The 14,952-nt window shown below is 54.8% G+C and overlaps 3 protein-coding genes across 3 annotated transcripts in view; all 3 read right to left on the reverse strand.

Moving 5' to 3' along the window:
* The window catches only part of LOC129132056 (uncharacterized), a 157,054-nt gene that overhangs the window by 41,033 nt on the left and 101,069 nt on the right, over positions 1-14,952 (reverse strand). The window lies entirely within an intron of this gene.
* Positions 1,872-4,704, reverse strand: LOC129132066 (uncharacterized). The gene is made up of 6 exons (XM_077191198.1): positions 4,330-4,704; positions 4,067-4,222; positions 3,811-3,912; positions 3,305-3,407; positions 2,966-3,022; positions 1,872-2,681 (listed from the first exon to the last, which is right to left on the reverse strand). Exons 1-6 carry the CDS (start codon positions 4,495-4,497, stop codon positions 2,512-2,514), a joined length of 756 nt encoding a protein of 251 aa, XP_077047313.1. The 5' UTR covers positions 4,498-4,704; the 3' UTR covers positions 1,872-2,511.
* Positions 4,834-6,277, reverse strand: LOC143696009 (maestro heat-like repeat-containing protein family member 7). Its single transcript, XM_077191216.1, has 5 exons — positions 6,089-6,277; positions 5,653-5,840; positions 5,417-5,554; positions 5,014-5,154; positions 4,834-4,855 (listed from the first exon to the last, which is right to left on the reverse strand). The coding sequence occupies exons 1-5, from the start codon at positions 6,221-6,223 to the stop codon at positions 4,834-4,836; spliced, it is 624 nt and encodes a 207-aa protein (XP_077047331.1). The 5' UTR covers positions 6,224-6,277.

Raw genomic sequence — 14,952 nt, forward strand, 5'->3', positions numbered from 1 at the left:
GCACAATGTCCCTGTCAGTGGTTGGACACTGACTGCTGAATCCTAGACTTGCCTCCTTCTAACTTAACCAACGCTATTATGTTGACGTGACCTTTCTCAGCTGGCCAGCTGTCCACAAAGCTCTCCACATTGGAGCCGTTAACTGGAAACCTACAGGTAGAATCAGGCTTTGGTATTGATGGATGGCTCAAATCTTCAGGCCTGGGATCATGGTTACGCTCTATTGTTAAGGTCAGCATTATAGTGGGCATTATAGCTTTGTTGTTAGTATTAATTTTGCCGTGTTTTTGCATATGGCTACAGAACATGGTGCAAAAGATGGTATCTGCTGCATTTAATCAGACCATGCTTGTTCAACAGAAAAATGGGGGAAGTGTGGAGAGCTTTGTGGACAGCTGGCCAGCTGAGAAAGGGCATGTAGACATGATACCGCTGATTAAGATAGAAGAAAGCAAGTCTAGGAGTCAGCAGTCAGTGTCCAACCACTGATGCGACCTTGCTGCAACATGAGGATGGGGGAGAGGATCTTTTGCCAAAAATATGAGGATAGTTTCAGCAGAATAACCACGAGAATGTAGAAGTAGTAACAAAATAACCATAAGAATATAGAAGTAGGCATGGTTGACCGAGAAGTAATTAAGCAATAATGAGCTCAGCTTTCCAATATGTATAAGCTTCATTAACACCAATAAAAATATGTGTGAACTATCAGTAAAGTTGGAGACTTGCTGATCACTCATATTGTGTGCTGCATTTCTTCCGCTGATCCAACAAGATCCCCCATCAGGAAACCCGTCCATGAGGAGGGATCGTGACAGTAACATAATTTTATTATCAAGGGGTCAAGGGAATTATTAAGTAGTATTAAAATTATTTTTAAATTATATAAATTTAAAATATAGACATGTTTTCATATATTAAAATAAAATTTTAATAAAATTAAAAAGTATTAATTATTTTAAAGTAATTAGAGATTCTTAACCAGGGCTGAGCTCCCTCTCCCCGCTCACTGCGGGATGTGGGGAGGGGGCGATGCTGACAGGGCCAGGGGGGGCTGCAGCTCTGGCGGGGCGGGGAAACCGTGGGGATCTGGTGCTGCTGCTCTTCCTCCTCCTCCTCCTCCTCCTCCCCCTCCTCCCGCTCCCTCCGGGCCCTGCCCCCACCCTTTGTCCCCCTCCCTTTGCCCAAATCCGTCCCATCACCGCCGCCCCCAACCCCTCCCCATCGCCCCCCAATAAACGGCCCCGGGGCCAACTGGGAAGCTTTATTGGGAGCACTGGAAGCAGGCACTGGGCGGGGGCAGAGCACCAGCGGGGCTGGGGGGATACGGGACCCCCCCAAAATCAGCGGAGCGGGGACGGAGCGGGGGGTCCCGGCCGGGCCCGAGCCCACGGGGAGGGGCTGCGGCCGCCGCCGGCTCAGGAGCTCTGTGGGCAGAGAAAAGGGGGTGACACCGGGCTGGGGGCCCCGGCGGGAGCGCGCACGCTCCGCCACGGCCGGGACGCCACCCCCGGCACCCGCCCTGACCTTCTTGCGCACGTAGAAGCCGAGCCCCAGCGCCAGGAAGACGAAGCCCAAGACGAAGCCCCCGATGCCCGTCAGCATCTTGCTGCGGGTGGCGTCCGGCGGCATCTCTGGGGGGTCCGCAGGGCTCAGCACCCCCAAAACCTCTCAGGGACACCCCCAGCCCCTCCCAGCGCCCTCCCTGTGGCCCCCAGCCCAGCCACGACCCCCTGAAACCTCCCCCCGATCCCTTTTTGTCCTGGCCAGGAGCCACCAAAGCCCCTCCCGTCCCTCTCAGCATCCCACAGCCCCCTTCTGATGGCGGTGAGGGAAGACAAGCAATCAATCAATATGATTGGTAAAGCAAGCTTTGGTTTATCTTGAGTACACCGGTACTTTTATATTGTTTTCCAGTAATTATGCATACTTGTCGTTAGTTTATTGGTTTAATTGCTCACACCTGTCGTGAGTTTCTTGGTTTAAAGCAAGAGATTACATTTACATATTCCTCCTACTTTGTGGTTATGCATACTTTATGGTTTCTATTCTCGTTGCTGTCCTTGCCCGTTCGACCTTGTCAGCAGGCAGGACACAGCATCTTCCTATCATGGCATGCGGCCTGGTTATGCTAAGGGCGGCCCACTTATGCCAAGCTGCTAAGTTAACATGTATGCTCAGTTATCATGGGGCTTGCTTGTACAACATTTCCACGGATCCATGGCCCTTTTCCTCCAGCCATTCTTCCACACTTTCCCTTCCACACCGCACGCTTGGGCAAATTGCGCAGACCAAGCAGCCTTTTCCCCCTCTTCCCCATTGGCCTGAAGACACTCTGCACCAAGAGAAAGCTCCTGGACAGCCGGCTATCCAACAACAGCAATTTAATGTTCCTCTAGGGGGTGAAGGGGAAGGAAGTGCTGGCAGAGGAGAGGTGTTCCCCGCAGGCTCAGGTGGCCCCAGCAGACGCAGCCTCCCGGAGCAGTTCTGCACAGCGCCGCAGCAGGACACTCAGCCACGGCCACACAGCAAAGGCCGCGAGTGCCAGAGGCGGCGCAGTTGGTCTCGCATCTTCTGGAGTCGGGAGCAGGGAACGCTCTGTAGAGCTAAAAGGATGTACAGAGCTTGAAGCGCCAGGCATGAGATGGCAGGGCTGGTGTCATCCGTCATGTCCTGAAGGGCTGCAGAGAGAGAAACAGAGGCCCAGTCAGAGGCTGGATCTGCGGGGAGCTGGCGAGAGCCTCCAGGCTCGTGCCTAGCACGCAGCTCCTGGCACGGCCTGGAGGAAGCAGGAGACAAGAAGGACGAGCTGGCAGCTGCTGGCCAGGAATGTCCCCCAGGTCCCTGCAAGGTGTCTGTGCTGTGGGCACCTTGGGGCGCGCAGGGAGCGGAGCCGTGGGCGGGCGGGCCAGGGAACGCAGGTGCCAGCGGCAGCCCCCGGCGAGAGCCCGCGGGCCGCACTCACCCCTGCAGATGATGCGGAAGTGCGGCTGCTGCCCTGTCAGGAAGCGCCCGGCCATCCCTGGGGAACACAGAGCGTGTCCGGCCTTCAGAGCCACAGCTGCCGCCCACGGGCGCTGCCAGCCCCGAGGCCACACGCCCTGCTGGCCCGGCAGGGCTCAGCCCGGGCCCCTGGCGCACGCTGCCGCCCCAGGCCACGGCTGCCAGAGGGCGGCAGCAGCAATGCCGAGCCCAGCCGGGGCTGCACATGCCCGCGCCCGGATCCTGCTGCCGGGACAGCAGGCGGGGCTAGGGCCGAGCTGCGGCGGGTCGGGCCGGGGAGGGAGCCGGGCTTGGCGCTCACCCATGAACCTGACGGCCGCCTCTCGCAGGGGCTCCTGTGCGCTCCGCACGTAGGGCAGGGCCCGGCGCAGCTGCTCGGCCGCTCGGCTCCTGTCCTCTGCCAGCTGCAGAGAGCGGCGGGGCACGGAGGGAAAGGGTTGATGCGGGCCCTGCCCCTGGGCCGGGCGCTGCCTACGGCCGCCACTGCTCCCCCTGCCCACAGAGCCCTGAGGCCCGGCCAGCAGCCGCAGGCGCCGGGCTCGGCACGGGGCGGAGGGCCCGGCGAGCCGCGGTGCCGCCCCGCAGCAGAGCCCGGCTGCCTCGGGCCTCCATCGGCACCGGCCTTGGGGCCACAGGAGCCTGGAGAAGAGCCCGCACGGCCCAGGCAAGGGAGCGGCGTGTGGGGCGCAGGCTGCTGCCCCTGCCTGCGGCACTGGGCAGGGGCCACAGCTGCCAGCCCCACAGACCGGGCGCCGGGGGCAGGCGGCTTCTCCAGGGATTGGGCTGGGCATGCCAGGCTGTCCTTACCAAGCACTCGGCAAATCTCCACATCTGATGCGTCTGCAGCAGCTGCTTGAGATCCTTCCTCTTCAGGAAGCTTACTGCAGAAAGCAGCGTTTCCCGAGAGGCCTGCAGAGCAGCAGAGACCCAGAGATGGCACCGCAGCCCAGGGCACCGGACCCGCATCTCTGTGCCAGGGCCAGGAGGAGGCTGGAGCCCGTCAGGTGCCAGGGGCTGGGGAGACAGCTGAGCTCCTTCCATGGGGACACCCAGGAGGCCTCACCTGTGCCACACACCCATTCTCATCATGGCAGTGGAAGAAGAGTGGGAGCAGGCTCTGGCTCACGTGCTTCTTCAGAGGCTTTTCTCCCTTTGCCACTACCAAGGCGATTACGTCTTGGAAGAGGTGAATGGAGAGCAGCTGCACAAGGCTGTTGTCCTGTTGAAAAGGAAGCCAAAGCCCTCCACATCAGCTGCTCCAGGCCTCCCTGTGCCCAGGCCCAAGGCAGCACCCATGTGCCCGTGGCTGGGGGCACAGAGCCTCACATTGTCAAAGAGGTGCCAGAGCGCCTCAGCCAGCTGCAGGGCGATGGGGCTGGCTATTGCCAGGTCTTTCTGCAGCATCAGGAGGCTGAGCACAATGAGGGTCTTCTCCACGATGTCTTCATCCCTATCCCACAGTAGCTTCCCAAGGCTTTCAGTCAGGCTGTACATGCTTGGATCCTGTGTGCAAAACAAGGCTGGGCAACCCCACGCTGCTGCTGCTGCTGCTGCTGCAGGGCTCAGAGGCCCAAGGCCTGTCCCAAAGCACTCAGGCAGCTGAACAGCGACCCTGGAGAGCTGGGAGCAGCTGCCACAGCTGCCAAAGCCCAGCTAAGCCCAAGGGGCTGCTTGCCCCAGCCCCACGCTGCCAGCACAGCTTCAGCTGCTGCCTCCTTCTCACCATCGAGGTGAGCACCACGAGGCCTCGCAGCGCCACGCCATGCATCGGCCTGGACTCGCTCTGCAGGTGCCTTGTCAAGATCTCCAGGACTTTTTTACCGCATTCGCTCAAGTCCAGGCAATCCAGGACCTGAAAGGCACAGAGCAGGCAGAGAGCAGGCACAGAGGTGGCCAGCTGGCAGGAGCTCAGAAGTGTACAGGGCCGAGCCAAGGCAGCAGCACAGGGCATGGGCAGCGTCCCAGGCAGCTGCGGCTACGAGAGGGCAGAGGGCTGGGAGGCAGCTCAGCCAGGCAGCGCTGGCCATGGGGCTCACCTCCACCAGGAAGGCCAGGGCGGGCAGCTCCCAGTCTGAAATGCCTTGGCTGAGCAGGTCAAAGAGGCAGGATGCCATGCTGCAACACCAGATGATGGAGACACGGCGCATCTCCCTGGCAGGGAGAAAAAGGCACCATTGCTCCTGGGCCGGGCAGGCAAACCTCTCCCAGGGCTGACTGGCAGAGCTCTGGTCTGCTCCCGAGCATCCCGAGGGCGCTTTGGGAGGCGGCCGTTCCCGGGCAGCCTCCTGTGCCGGCCTTTTCCAGTCTGCTCATGCCTCCCTTGGTGACAAGGCCCGGCTGCCCATGAGCACGGGGACTGTGTGGGGCGTTGCAGGCACAAAGGAGAGGGGCGGTGGGGAGAACGAGGTCTCACCTGGCCAGCAGACGCACTGCACAGTGGTGGGTGTCGGCACAGAGCAGCGTGTCCCAGGCACGCTTGCGTTCCATGGACAGCACCACGTGCTCATAGCGCATTTGGCAGAGCAGGGCCTTCAGGGTCTGCAGCGCAAAGCTGTGTGCAGAGCAAAGCCCAGGTCACGCTGGGAGCCCCGGCTCCTGCCCTGGGGGCGTGGGAGGGATGGGGAGACTGGGAGGACTGGCATGGAGCACCTGTTGGGGTTTGCAGTGAGGCCGTGTTGCTCCTGGCATCCCTGCCAGAAGGTCTCAACCTCTTCTGGCATATCCTGCATGCTGATGTAAGCTTGGAAGAGCAGACGCAGAAAGAGATAGGAGAAATACTCCAGCACCACAGGCGAGCGCCAGGCCAGATTGAAGACTCTCCACAGGGCCACGGTTGCCTGCAAGAAATAAAACAGCCAGAGACAAGGCTCAGTGCCAAGACATCCACGTGGCAGGGCCTAAGCATGCCCGGGAGAGACCGGGGGAGACACGGGGGGACCAGCGGGCCTGGTGCCCCTGAACCCTGCCCCTAAGGCAGGATTCAGCCCAGTGCCTGAGGCAGGGGGATGCAGCTGGGGGGAGGACAGAGAGCTGGGTGCTGGAGAGGCGGCCTGGGGGCTGGCAAAGGCCGGCAGCAGAAACTCACAGCCAGGGCAAAGACTCCTGCGTTGTCCCCATCGGAGGTGTACACGCTGTGCACTGGCCAGGCGCTCAGCACATCGAGGAGTAGCCGCAGTGCCGGCTCCGCAGTCCTGCTCGAGGACATGATGGTTCCCCACATGGTGGCGGCAGCTCTGTGGGGTCAGAGCTCTGTGTCAGGGCGGGCTCGGCCACAGCACCGTGGCCTGGGCAGCTGCAGGGCCCCGCGCTGGCCCTCAGCCCTGCCTCTGCCCACTGCCCCTGGCCGGCAGCGGCCAGCCAGCCCACGTGGGTACAGGCCCCGAGGGGCAGGGAGGGAGCGTGGCACCAGGCTCAGGAGCTGACATGGCAGCCCTGGAAAACAGAGGAGCCAGAGGATCCTGGAACTGCCCGCCTGTCTGGCAGTCAGCAGGGACAGGCTCTACAGGGTGATGGGCCGGTGAACCCGAAGCCCTCAAGGCACGTGGGGCTGCCCTACCTGTCACACGATGGGGCCCAGCGCAAGAGGGTGATCAGCACGTCCGAGGGGTATTCCTCGGTCAGCTCCAGAAGGGCCTTGTCCAGCCTGTGCCCAGCAGCCTCATTGGCCGTGAGCCACTGGTGGATGGACCTCACCATGGCGGGCACCTGCAGAGGGCACGGGGAGTCTTGGAGAGCTGCCAGAGCAGCAACTCCCCCTGAGAAGTGCTTCCCTTCCAACCGCATTGGGCCGGGCCTCAAAGGCCGAGGGAGCCCGGCAGAGCCGGCTCGAGGCGCCGCACCACTGCTGGGGCCATCGAGCCCTTGCCCCAGGCTGCTTACTTGCACTGGATTGGAGACACCCTTCTCCACAAGCAAATCCAGCATGGCAGCATCGATCTCGGCATCAAGGAACGGAAGGTTGGCCAAGATGCCCGTGCCCGCACCGGCGGTCTCTTCCTGCCAAAGGCACGTGATGAATTCACAGAGGGTCGGCAGGAGAAGGGCAGCAAGAGAGGGAGAATCCATGGAGCGCTCCAAGCCTGGTGCTTGGCTGAGCAGTGCCAGCAGGCCCAGCCCAGGTGGGGATGGCCGCAGGTACCTGCGCCGTTCTGCCCAAGCGGCCACGGGCGGCTTCCTGTTCTTGTGTCCGGTCCTGGGCTGCATCTGGCAAAGAGCGAGCGCAGCCAGAGCTGAGGGGCTGCGGGAGAGGCCGGAGAACACAGCCCAGCCCTGCGCTCCCCAGGCAGGGAGAGCCTCGGGATGCCCCGGGGGATGGAGCGCAGCTGCCAGGTGCTCCAGCCCAGCTTCTGTCCTATCCATGGATATGTCCACAGGGATGGGATGGGATGGGATGGGATGGGATGGGATGGGAAGGGATGGGATGGGATGGGATGGGATGGGATGGGGCCAGGCTGGCTGCAGGCACCAGCCCTGTGGCCCAGCTCTGACACTCACGCTCCTGCAGCAGCTGGAACTGCTCCAGTTCTTCAGGCTGCTGTGCTGAGGCAGCTCCAGCCTCTTCCTCCTCCAGCCAGGCCAGCTTGGGCACGCTGGGGGGTCTCTGCTCCATGTCACTCTTTGCAGTTATGAGCGCTTGCTGAAGCAGAGAGGCCTCGGAAGAGCTGAAGGTGAGCAAGTGCTGCAGTTGTGCCTTGAAGGCACCTGCAACAGAAGAGCCTCGGGAAGGCTACAGGACAGGAACTCCTGCAGCCTGTCCTCGAGGGCAGCAGCAAGAGAGAAGTCTCAAAAGGGAAATAGGACTGCAAGTCCCGCAGTCTGTCCTCGAGGGCACCGGCCGCAGGGATGGCAGACGCTTGGGAAATGCTCCACGTCACCGAGTCCCGCAGCCTGGCCTCGAGGTCACCTGCACAGGGAACGCCTGGGAAAAGCTCCGGGTCAGCAAGGAACGAGTTGGCTGTGTGGGGGCTCCTCACAGCACTGCTCTGTCCCGTCCTGTCCCGTCGTGTGCACCCAGCACTGTGGCGTGGCCGTGGCACCACCAGCACCTATGTCACGACGTGTCACAAAGGGTCACCCTTGCACACTCTGTCCCTTTCCATCCCACGGTGACCATGGTGCACTGTGTCACAGAGAGCCCCAGGACACACCTCCATGTGCCCTGCGGACACCCCCACGCCACCCAAACTGCCCCAGCTTGCAGGCAAGACCTTGCCCCAAGTGTTGAAGACACAGCCCAGCAGGAACTTTAGCCACGGCCCAAATAAGAAGCAGCTGCTCCTCTGCTCTGCCTGCTCAGGGCAGCAGAATGAGCCCCCACGGCTGCCACCGCAGCTGAGCAGGAAGGGCACCGGGGCCTTCCACAGGCCCTGCCACGGCCTCTTTGGGACCAGTCCCGGTTCTGGGTGGCCGGCACAGTCGCAGGAGCGTGACACAGACACGGGACGTGTGGCTTTTTTGTTTTGGAAAGACAGGAGTCTGCTAAGGAAGGCAGGAGCCTCCCCTGAAATGGAGAACGTAAACCCTCCCCACCCTTCCTGACTGCTATAAACTTTAAATTTAGGGGCTCTCAGGCAAAAATATGGGAGCAGGAAATACCTGTTCTTTAATAGGGAAGGAAAAAAATAAAAGGATAAAATAAAGCATGCAGTACACTAGAACAACACTGACAGAGTCAGAACCCAACCTGACACCCTGTGGGTAAAGGTGTGGTAGCAGTGCAATTGGAAATGTGGCTGCAGCCCTCCTGAAGTGTCAGGGGTGATTCTGTTGGAGCAGGGGGGGTCCTGTAGAGAAGGATGTGTTCTTCCTCTGAAGATCTAGTGGAAGAAGAGGCAGCTGCTGTTCCTCTGGGGAATCCAGTGGAGAAAGCCGCGCTGGTGTCTCAAAAACCTCTGGATTATATCTGGGTAGCAATGCTTGGCTCCTCCCTCTGGGCAGAGCATCTCCCAATGGGATGTTACAGTTCTTATCAGTCATGCAGTGACATTCAATAGTCTGTTATCAACAGATGTCCCCTCCTGAGGGAGGTGTGAATGTGGTCACTTATCTCTCTCTTAGAGATAAGGCAAACTGCCCGCTTGACAAAGATAATCTGCCATACAGATGGTCATGGAAAACATCTTGCATTGCAATCTGGAACAACATCTATAACAAACTCCCCTCTTATTCTTTATAAAACATTTAGCTTGGGCAATGTTTCTTATGCTTTGGACTACGCTGATAATTAGCTGAATAAAACAAGGAATCAAACAAGGAAGAAATATCCAAACAGCTGTAACACATGAAAGGAAGAAGCCTAATTTCTTCCACCATTCTATACGTGATCTCACCAGCTAGTTTTTTTAACATTGGTTCCCAATTTTGGATCAGTATGTGGGCTATTTTTCATTGTGGTCATCTATTTTAATATATCTACACCTGATATATTAAATTTTCCACAAACACTCCCTTCTTTAGCCAATAGTCTAAAGCCAATCTATTCTGATATATTATGGGTTTTGTTTGGCTTCGTTGAATTGATATAAATTCTAGTGCCCATCTGGTTATGTTCGTTATTATCTCTACAACTGTTTGGAGTCTTATAAGATGATTCAGCTTATTAATTGGGGCTGATACAGAGTTAGATTTCTGTGCTGGTTTTCCCTTTTTGTTTACTGATTTTTCTTTTACCAAATCTTGGACTCTACCCTTAAAGGCAAATGTGAAACAAATCCATCTCTCCCCTTTTGGACATTCGCTTCCCAATATATTCTCACTTTTTCCTAAGTTTCTCGCAATGCACTATTTTCCCCCATTTTGCATACAGGTACTTAATTTGGATGAGTCATAGCAGTGACTGCTGACATGGGTGTGTGTAATAAAAGAGGAACTTTGATTTCTTTCCCTGTAATGCTTTTGATAGCATTTGCGACACGATTTTGCTGGTATCCCTAAAGGGAAAAGACAGAAGATGAGTGACAGAAAAAGGAATAACAGAGGTCTGGTATGGCTTATACCCCCACCTGCCATGCCTATGGGGTTGCTGCCCATAGCAGGTGTATTTGATCTTCTCGGTGGCGAGCACAGCGGCCAATCCAGTCTTGCCCTCTTCTCTTTGTCACTCCCTTTTTGCTAATTTCCAGGCAAATCATTTTTGACACTCTGTAATTGTGGTTTCCCACTGTTCCTCAGGTGTCTCCTACTCAACAGGCACTAATAACTCCCATCCACAAAACAAAGTTATTATTTCAGCTGTTTTGAGTTCTATCTGGATAGGGGATAGATTTGGTGCTCGACACTTCCTGCAACATGAGCATCAATTGTGTAAACTACAATACCAATTTTTCCCACAATTTAAACATTTACATTTAACCCAGCATTATAACCCAGCATATCTGATATTAGGATGAAGCAAACAGGGTATATGGTATGGCCCTGATGGAAGTTGTAATTCCTCCTCCTCTTTGTAGAAGTCACAGGCTAAGGCCAGAACATGAGAATTCTCTGACCGAAATAGTCCTGATGCTCCTGTTTGGAGTGGAAGTATTCCTCCCCAAATCGGATATCTGACATGTCTCAGGACTTGTCCAGATGGCACTTGAAAGCACTGATATAAACCTGGCCTTGTTTCTCAATTAGCTGTGATTCTTTGTACATTCCTTGGATCATTTGGGTCGTCGCAGTTCGTTACCACCCAGTCCCAACTTAGGAGCCAATTTGGTATCACCCGGTTTAAATGTGCTAGTCCACTCCTCAGGTTCCTTCACAGCTCCTTTGATTCTGCTGGCCTGGATCCACTCTCTTTTCCCTTGCCTTGGATTGCTGCCTCGTTTGTCAGTAGTACCTGAAAAGGACTTCTCAATAGCACAGAACAGTGACTGGAGGAAAGGCAACTCTACATCAGGATTTGCCATTAGCATTCTTCAAAACTTCCTGGGTTTAGCAACAAGTTGGGTTTTTTGGGGTTTTTTTGGCCACAGCTGCTTGTTCTTCTTGTACCCAGCTGAGTCTTGAGCTGCGCTAGGTTGTTCAGCTCTTGGGATCATGTAAAGGACAGTTCTCCTAGAGAAAAAGGGACTTGCCATGCTTAGGATGCTTCCCCTTCTTTCTAAGGCAGGAAACCTTAACAGCACTGAAGGGAAAACTCAGAGGCAAATTCCTCTTCTTGTGAGCCACAATTAGGTAAACAAAAAAACCACTCAAAACCAAAGAAAACCAAACCAAACCAAACAACCAAAAAAATAAACAAAAAAAAGAGAGCCAGGCCAGTCTTAACATCTATTGCCTTTTACGCTCTGAGCATTATTTAGCTATTCAGCCTTCACAGATCCATTCTTCTAACAACTTCTCAGAACAAACCCCCCGGCCCCATCCTATCAGCAAAAAAAGAAGAAAGAAAAAAAGAATCTTGCTTTAAGAGAACAAAAATAACTTGGTGAGCTTTTGAGAATTAGCGAGAGATCAAGGCCATCTCTGCTTTTGTCTTATCGCTTATTCTCATGCCACCCCCTCTTCTCTCTCTCTTCACTCACAGCAGGGCCCCTGTGGGGACCTTGGGGATGTGCCTCGCCCCCCTTTCGCCCCTTTTCTCTCTCTCTCTTCACCCACCTACTGGGGCTGAGGCTGCCGCCCTGCACTGGGACCCCGGCAGGCTGGGAGCCACCCCCGGGCAGCTCCGTCCCTGCGGCAGCCGCGCTCCTCAGCAGCAAACTGTGCAAGCCGTGCCCAGCGCCGCTGCCGGGCTGCTGAGCGTGTGCAGCAACCCCGCGCCCTCCGAGACCCCGGCACCACCAAGCAGCTGCCGAGCCCCAGCGGCGCCCACACAAACCCGCGCCCCGCGCCGCCTCCACCGGGGGGCAAACGCTGGAAGTTGTCACGCGGGGCCGCCCCCATGGATCAGCCCATGCCGCAGCCCCGAGACTCTGCCGCCCGCACAAGAGCGGTCAAACACCCACAGCCTCAACAACCCTCACCCTGGCTGCCCAGGGATTCTTTTTCTCTAATAAGCATTTGGATGAACCATCAACATATATCTTTTCCCCCTCTAGGAGGGCTTGTTCTGCTACATCCTCCTGAACTTCAGCTTGGTATTGCACAATTTCTGAACAATCATGTGTTAAGGTACCTTTTTGTTTGCCAAAAAAATTGAGCTGGATTCAAACTTTTTTTTACTTCTAGTGTTAAGTTATCATTATTTCACATTTTTACATCTTAGAGTCTACTAACTATTTTTTCCCCAGCTTTTTATTTTCCTTTTTTTTTCCTTTTTGATTTTAACACATTTTGGACCGCATGAGGTGTACACACCACTACTTTATTTCTAAGAGTTTGTCCACAGCCTTTTCTTCTTCTGGTACAACCTCTATTCCCAGCTGGATTTGTAAGTCTTTTCCAAAGAAGTTGACCTGCTCCAGGAACTAAGAAGACATCTCCTACCCCCATTCTGGCTTCCCCTTTAATTGCGACATTTTTAATGACAGAGATATTAAACCCTTCTCTTTTGTTGATGGTTGTGATTGTGGTTTTGTGTGTCCCCTCTCTGCTGGGATGTTTGCAAAGGGCCCTGCAAAAATCCATAGCAGCTGCATTCACAGTCCAAAAACAAAAAGGGGGAATTGTGAAAGGGGCTAACAGCAGGCCTGTTTGCTAAAGGAGCGAGAAGAAGCCGAGGAGCAAGAAGAAGCTGATAAGGAGCTCTCTCCAAGGCTGTAACCAAGGAGAGAAGAAAGATAAGAGAACCTTGTAGCTGGACGAAGCATTTTTAGAAAGTTAGTTAAGTCACTATAACTTCTCACCGATAGTATTATGTTGACTTATTGTGGCCAATAGTAAAGATAGAAGAAGCATAAACAATTGGAAAGTGTATAAAAGTCAGCCATGTTCAATAATAAAGAGTTGCCATCTGAGACTGCTTGTGGTCTCTGCTTTATGTCATGACCACCTCGACAGCGACACTTCCCCTCTGCCCCGACGTGATAAGAACAGAGTCGGTGGGGGCCCACACGGGGTCCTAGCAACTGGCAACTGTGACCCACTGGGACGTAGTGGGGGAGGCGGCGTTGGTGCAGCTGAGAGGGGCAGGTGGAAGCCACAGGGAGGTCCGGACCTGATTTCCTCCTATCAAGACACCTGGAAGTAGGTGAGCCACCAACTAGTAATAATGGGACATAATTTGTCTAAAGAGGAAGAGACTGTTCTGGCTACATGGAAAGTTTTGTTAAGAAATAAGGGAACTAATACGTCAGACTATGCCCTTCGAAATATATTGCTGTGGGCTAAATCACAGGATTTTGGCACTGATCCCGACACAGCTTTTAGTGTTAAGGCATTGAAAAAAGTCGGGGACAGACTGTGGGAAGTCATCCGAGTGGGAGATAAAACGGTTGTCAATCTAGCAGTTACTTGGGAACAGCTCTTTGAGGCATTAAAGGAATGGAAAACAGAGCGAGAACAAGCAGAGCAGGATGCGGAGGAAGAGTTGGGGCAGATAACAGAACCTGACGGGGGGGATGAGGCAGAGGGGGCCTCTGATGGGGAACTTGAAGAAAGTCCGGGTGCCATGCAAGTTACCTGGCAAGCTGCCAGAGCTTCTGGGAAAGCTGCCAGAGCTTCAGGGCAACCTGCCATAGCATCCTCTTATCAGACCCCTAAACCTCTTTATCTCACACCTGCACAGCAGCCCACGATGGTGCCTGTATACACTACACCACTACGCCAGTCAGCTGAAATGTCTTTAGCAGAGAGACAAACCCAGCCGTCTGCCCCCCCGTTTCCCTCCGCTCTAGTCCAGCCATCCGCCCCCTCGCTCCCCTCTGAGCTGCATGAACAACCTGCAAGGTCGTATCCTCTGCTCCCTCACAGTGACGGCAACAGCGAAGCAAGTGATGAGTCGCCCGCAGTAACACCTGAGTTGGGGCAAGGAGCTCTGGTCTCTTTACCTCCCAAGAGCTCTAGCCTTGCTGCCCCATGGACTTTGCCTCCATGTCAAGTAACTGGGCTTCCTCGACAGCCTCAGGAGTTTTGGGAATTTATTAGGAGGAAAGCAGTTGAAGAAAAGAATTGGGACATGATAGAAAGGTTAGGTGCTCCAAGAGCACCTCAGGAGAACAGTGCCAATGCAAATGTTGCCTGTGATAACCCTATGGCTTCTCCAGGTTTTAAAGCAGCTCCTGGAACAGGGCAGGATGACAGTCATCATGTCTTTGCCTGGAGGGTTGTGCAAGATCTCCAATCAAAAGTGGCTCAGTATGGTATTAATTCCTCAGAGGTAATGCAATTAATATGTGTAATTAATGCAGATATGCTTGCACCTTATGACATCATGCATCTTGCTACAATTCTATTCCAGCCAGTACAATACGGTGTATTTCAAGACACTCGGAGGCGAGTGGCTGAACGCACAGCTCTAACAAATATGCAGTTGCCTCAACACGACCCTCGTCATGCTGTGGGTTTTGATGCCCTGCTGGGCACTGGGCCTTTTGCCAATCCAGATTTACAGGCAAGGTGGGATCCTTCGATTTCGGCGCAAGCTCAGCAAATTGGCATGAGTGCCTTAACTAAAACAATGGAAAGGGCAGCTCCAAAAGTGAAATATGTCACTATACAGCAAGGGATGAGAGAACCATTTTTGCAATTTGCAGAAAAACTTGCTGCAGCTATTGAGAAACAGGTAGATGATGAAACTTTGCAAGACAAATTGTGCATACAATTGGCTAAAGAAAATGCAAACCCAGACTGCAGAAAGATTATTGACACTTTACCTGGGGAACCCACCTTGTCTGAAATGGTTACTGCTTGCTCGAAAGTTGGTTCAGTCAAGCATAAAATGGCGGCTCTTGCTGCAGTGCTAAGACCTTCAGCAAAATGTTATAATTGTGGACAACAAGGGCACGTAAGGTCACAGTGTACCACAGTGTCAAATGTTGTCTCCGGAAAACAACATTTAAGCCAAGTGCAGGCAGCGATGCT

The sequence above is a fragment of the Agelaius phoeniceus genome, chromosome 27, assembly GCF_051311805.1.
Source record: "Agelaius phoeniceus isolate bAgePho1 chromosome 27, bAgePho1.hap1, whole genome shotgun sequence".
Classification (NCBI taxonomy): Eukaryota; Metazoa; Chordata; class Aves; order Passeriformes; family Icteridae; genus Agelaius; species Agelaius phoeniceus.

What these genes read in the sequence shown, in the direction of transcription:
- LOC129132066 (XM_077191198.1), bottom strand. Translation starts at nt 4,497, where the DNA reads ATGTACAGCCTGACTGAAAGCCTTGGGAAGCTACTGTGGGATAGGGAT. An exon ending in GGAGATTTGCCGAGTGCTTG is followed by an intron (nt 3,408 to 3,810) that starts GTAAGGACAGCC and finishes CGCTCTCTGCAG; the next exon opens with CTGGCAGAGGACAGGAGCCG. An exon ending in GGCGGCCGTCAGGTTCATGG is followed by an intron (nt 3,023 to 3,304) that starts GTGAGCGCCAAG and finishes TGTGTTCCCCAG; the next exon opens with GGATGGCCGGGCGCTTCCTG.
- LOC143696009 (XM_077191216.1), bottom strand. Translation starts at nt 6,223, where the DNA reads ATGTGGGGAACCATCATGTCCTCGAGCAGGACTGCGGAGCCGGCACTG. An exon ending in CAGGAGTCTTTGCCCTGGCT is followed by an intron (nt 5,841 to 6,088) that starts GTGAGTTTCTGC and finishes TATTTCTTGCAG; the next exon opens with GCAACCGTGGCCCTGTGGAG. An exon ending in CCCATGGCCAGCGCTGCCTG is followed by an intron (nt 4,856 to 5,013) that starts GCTGAGCTGCCT and finishes TGTGCCTTTCAG; the next exon opens with GTCCTGGATTGCCTGGACTT.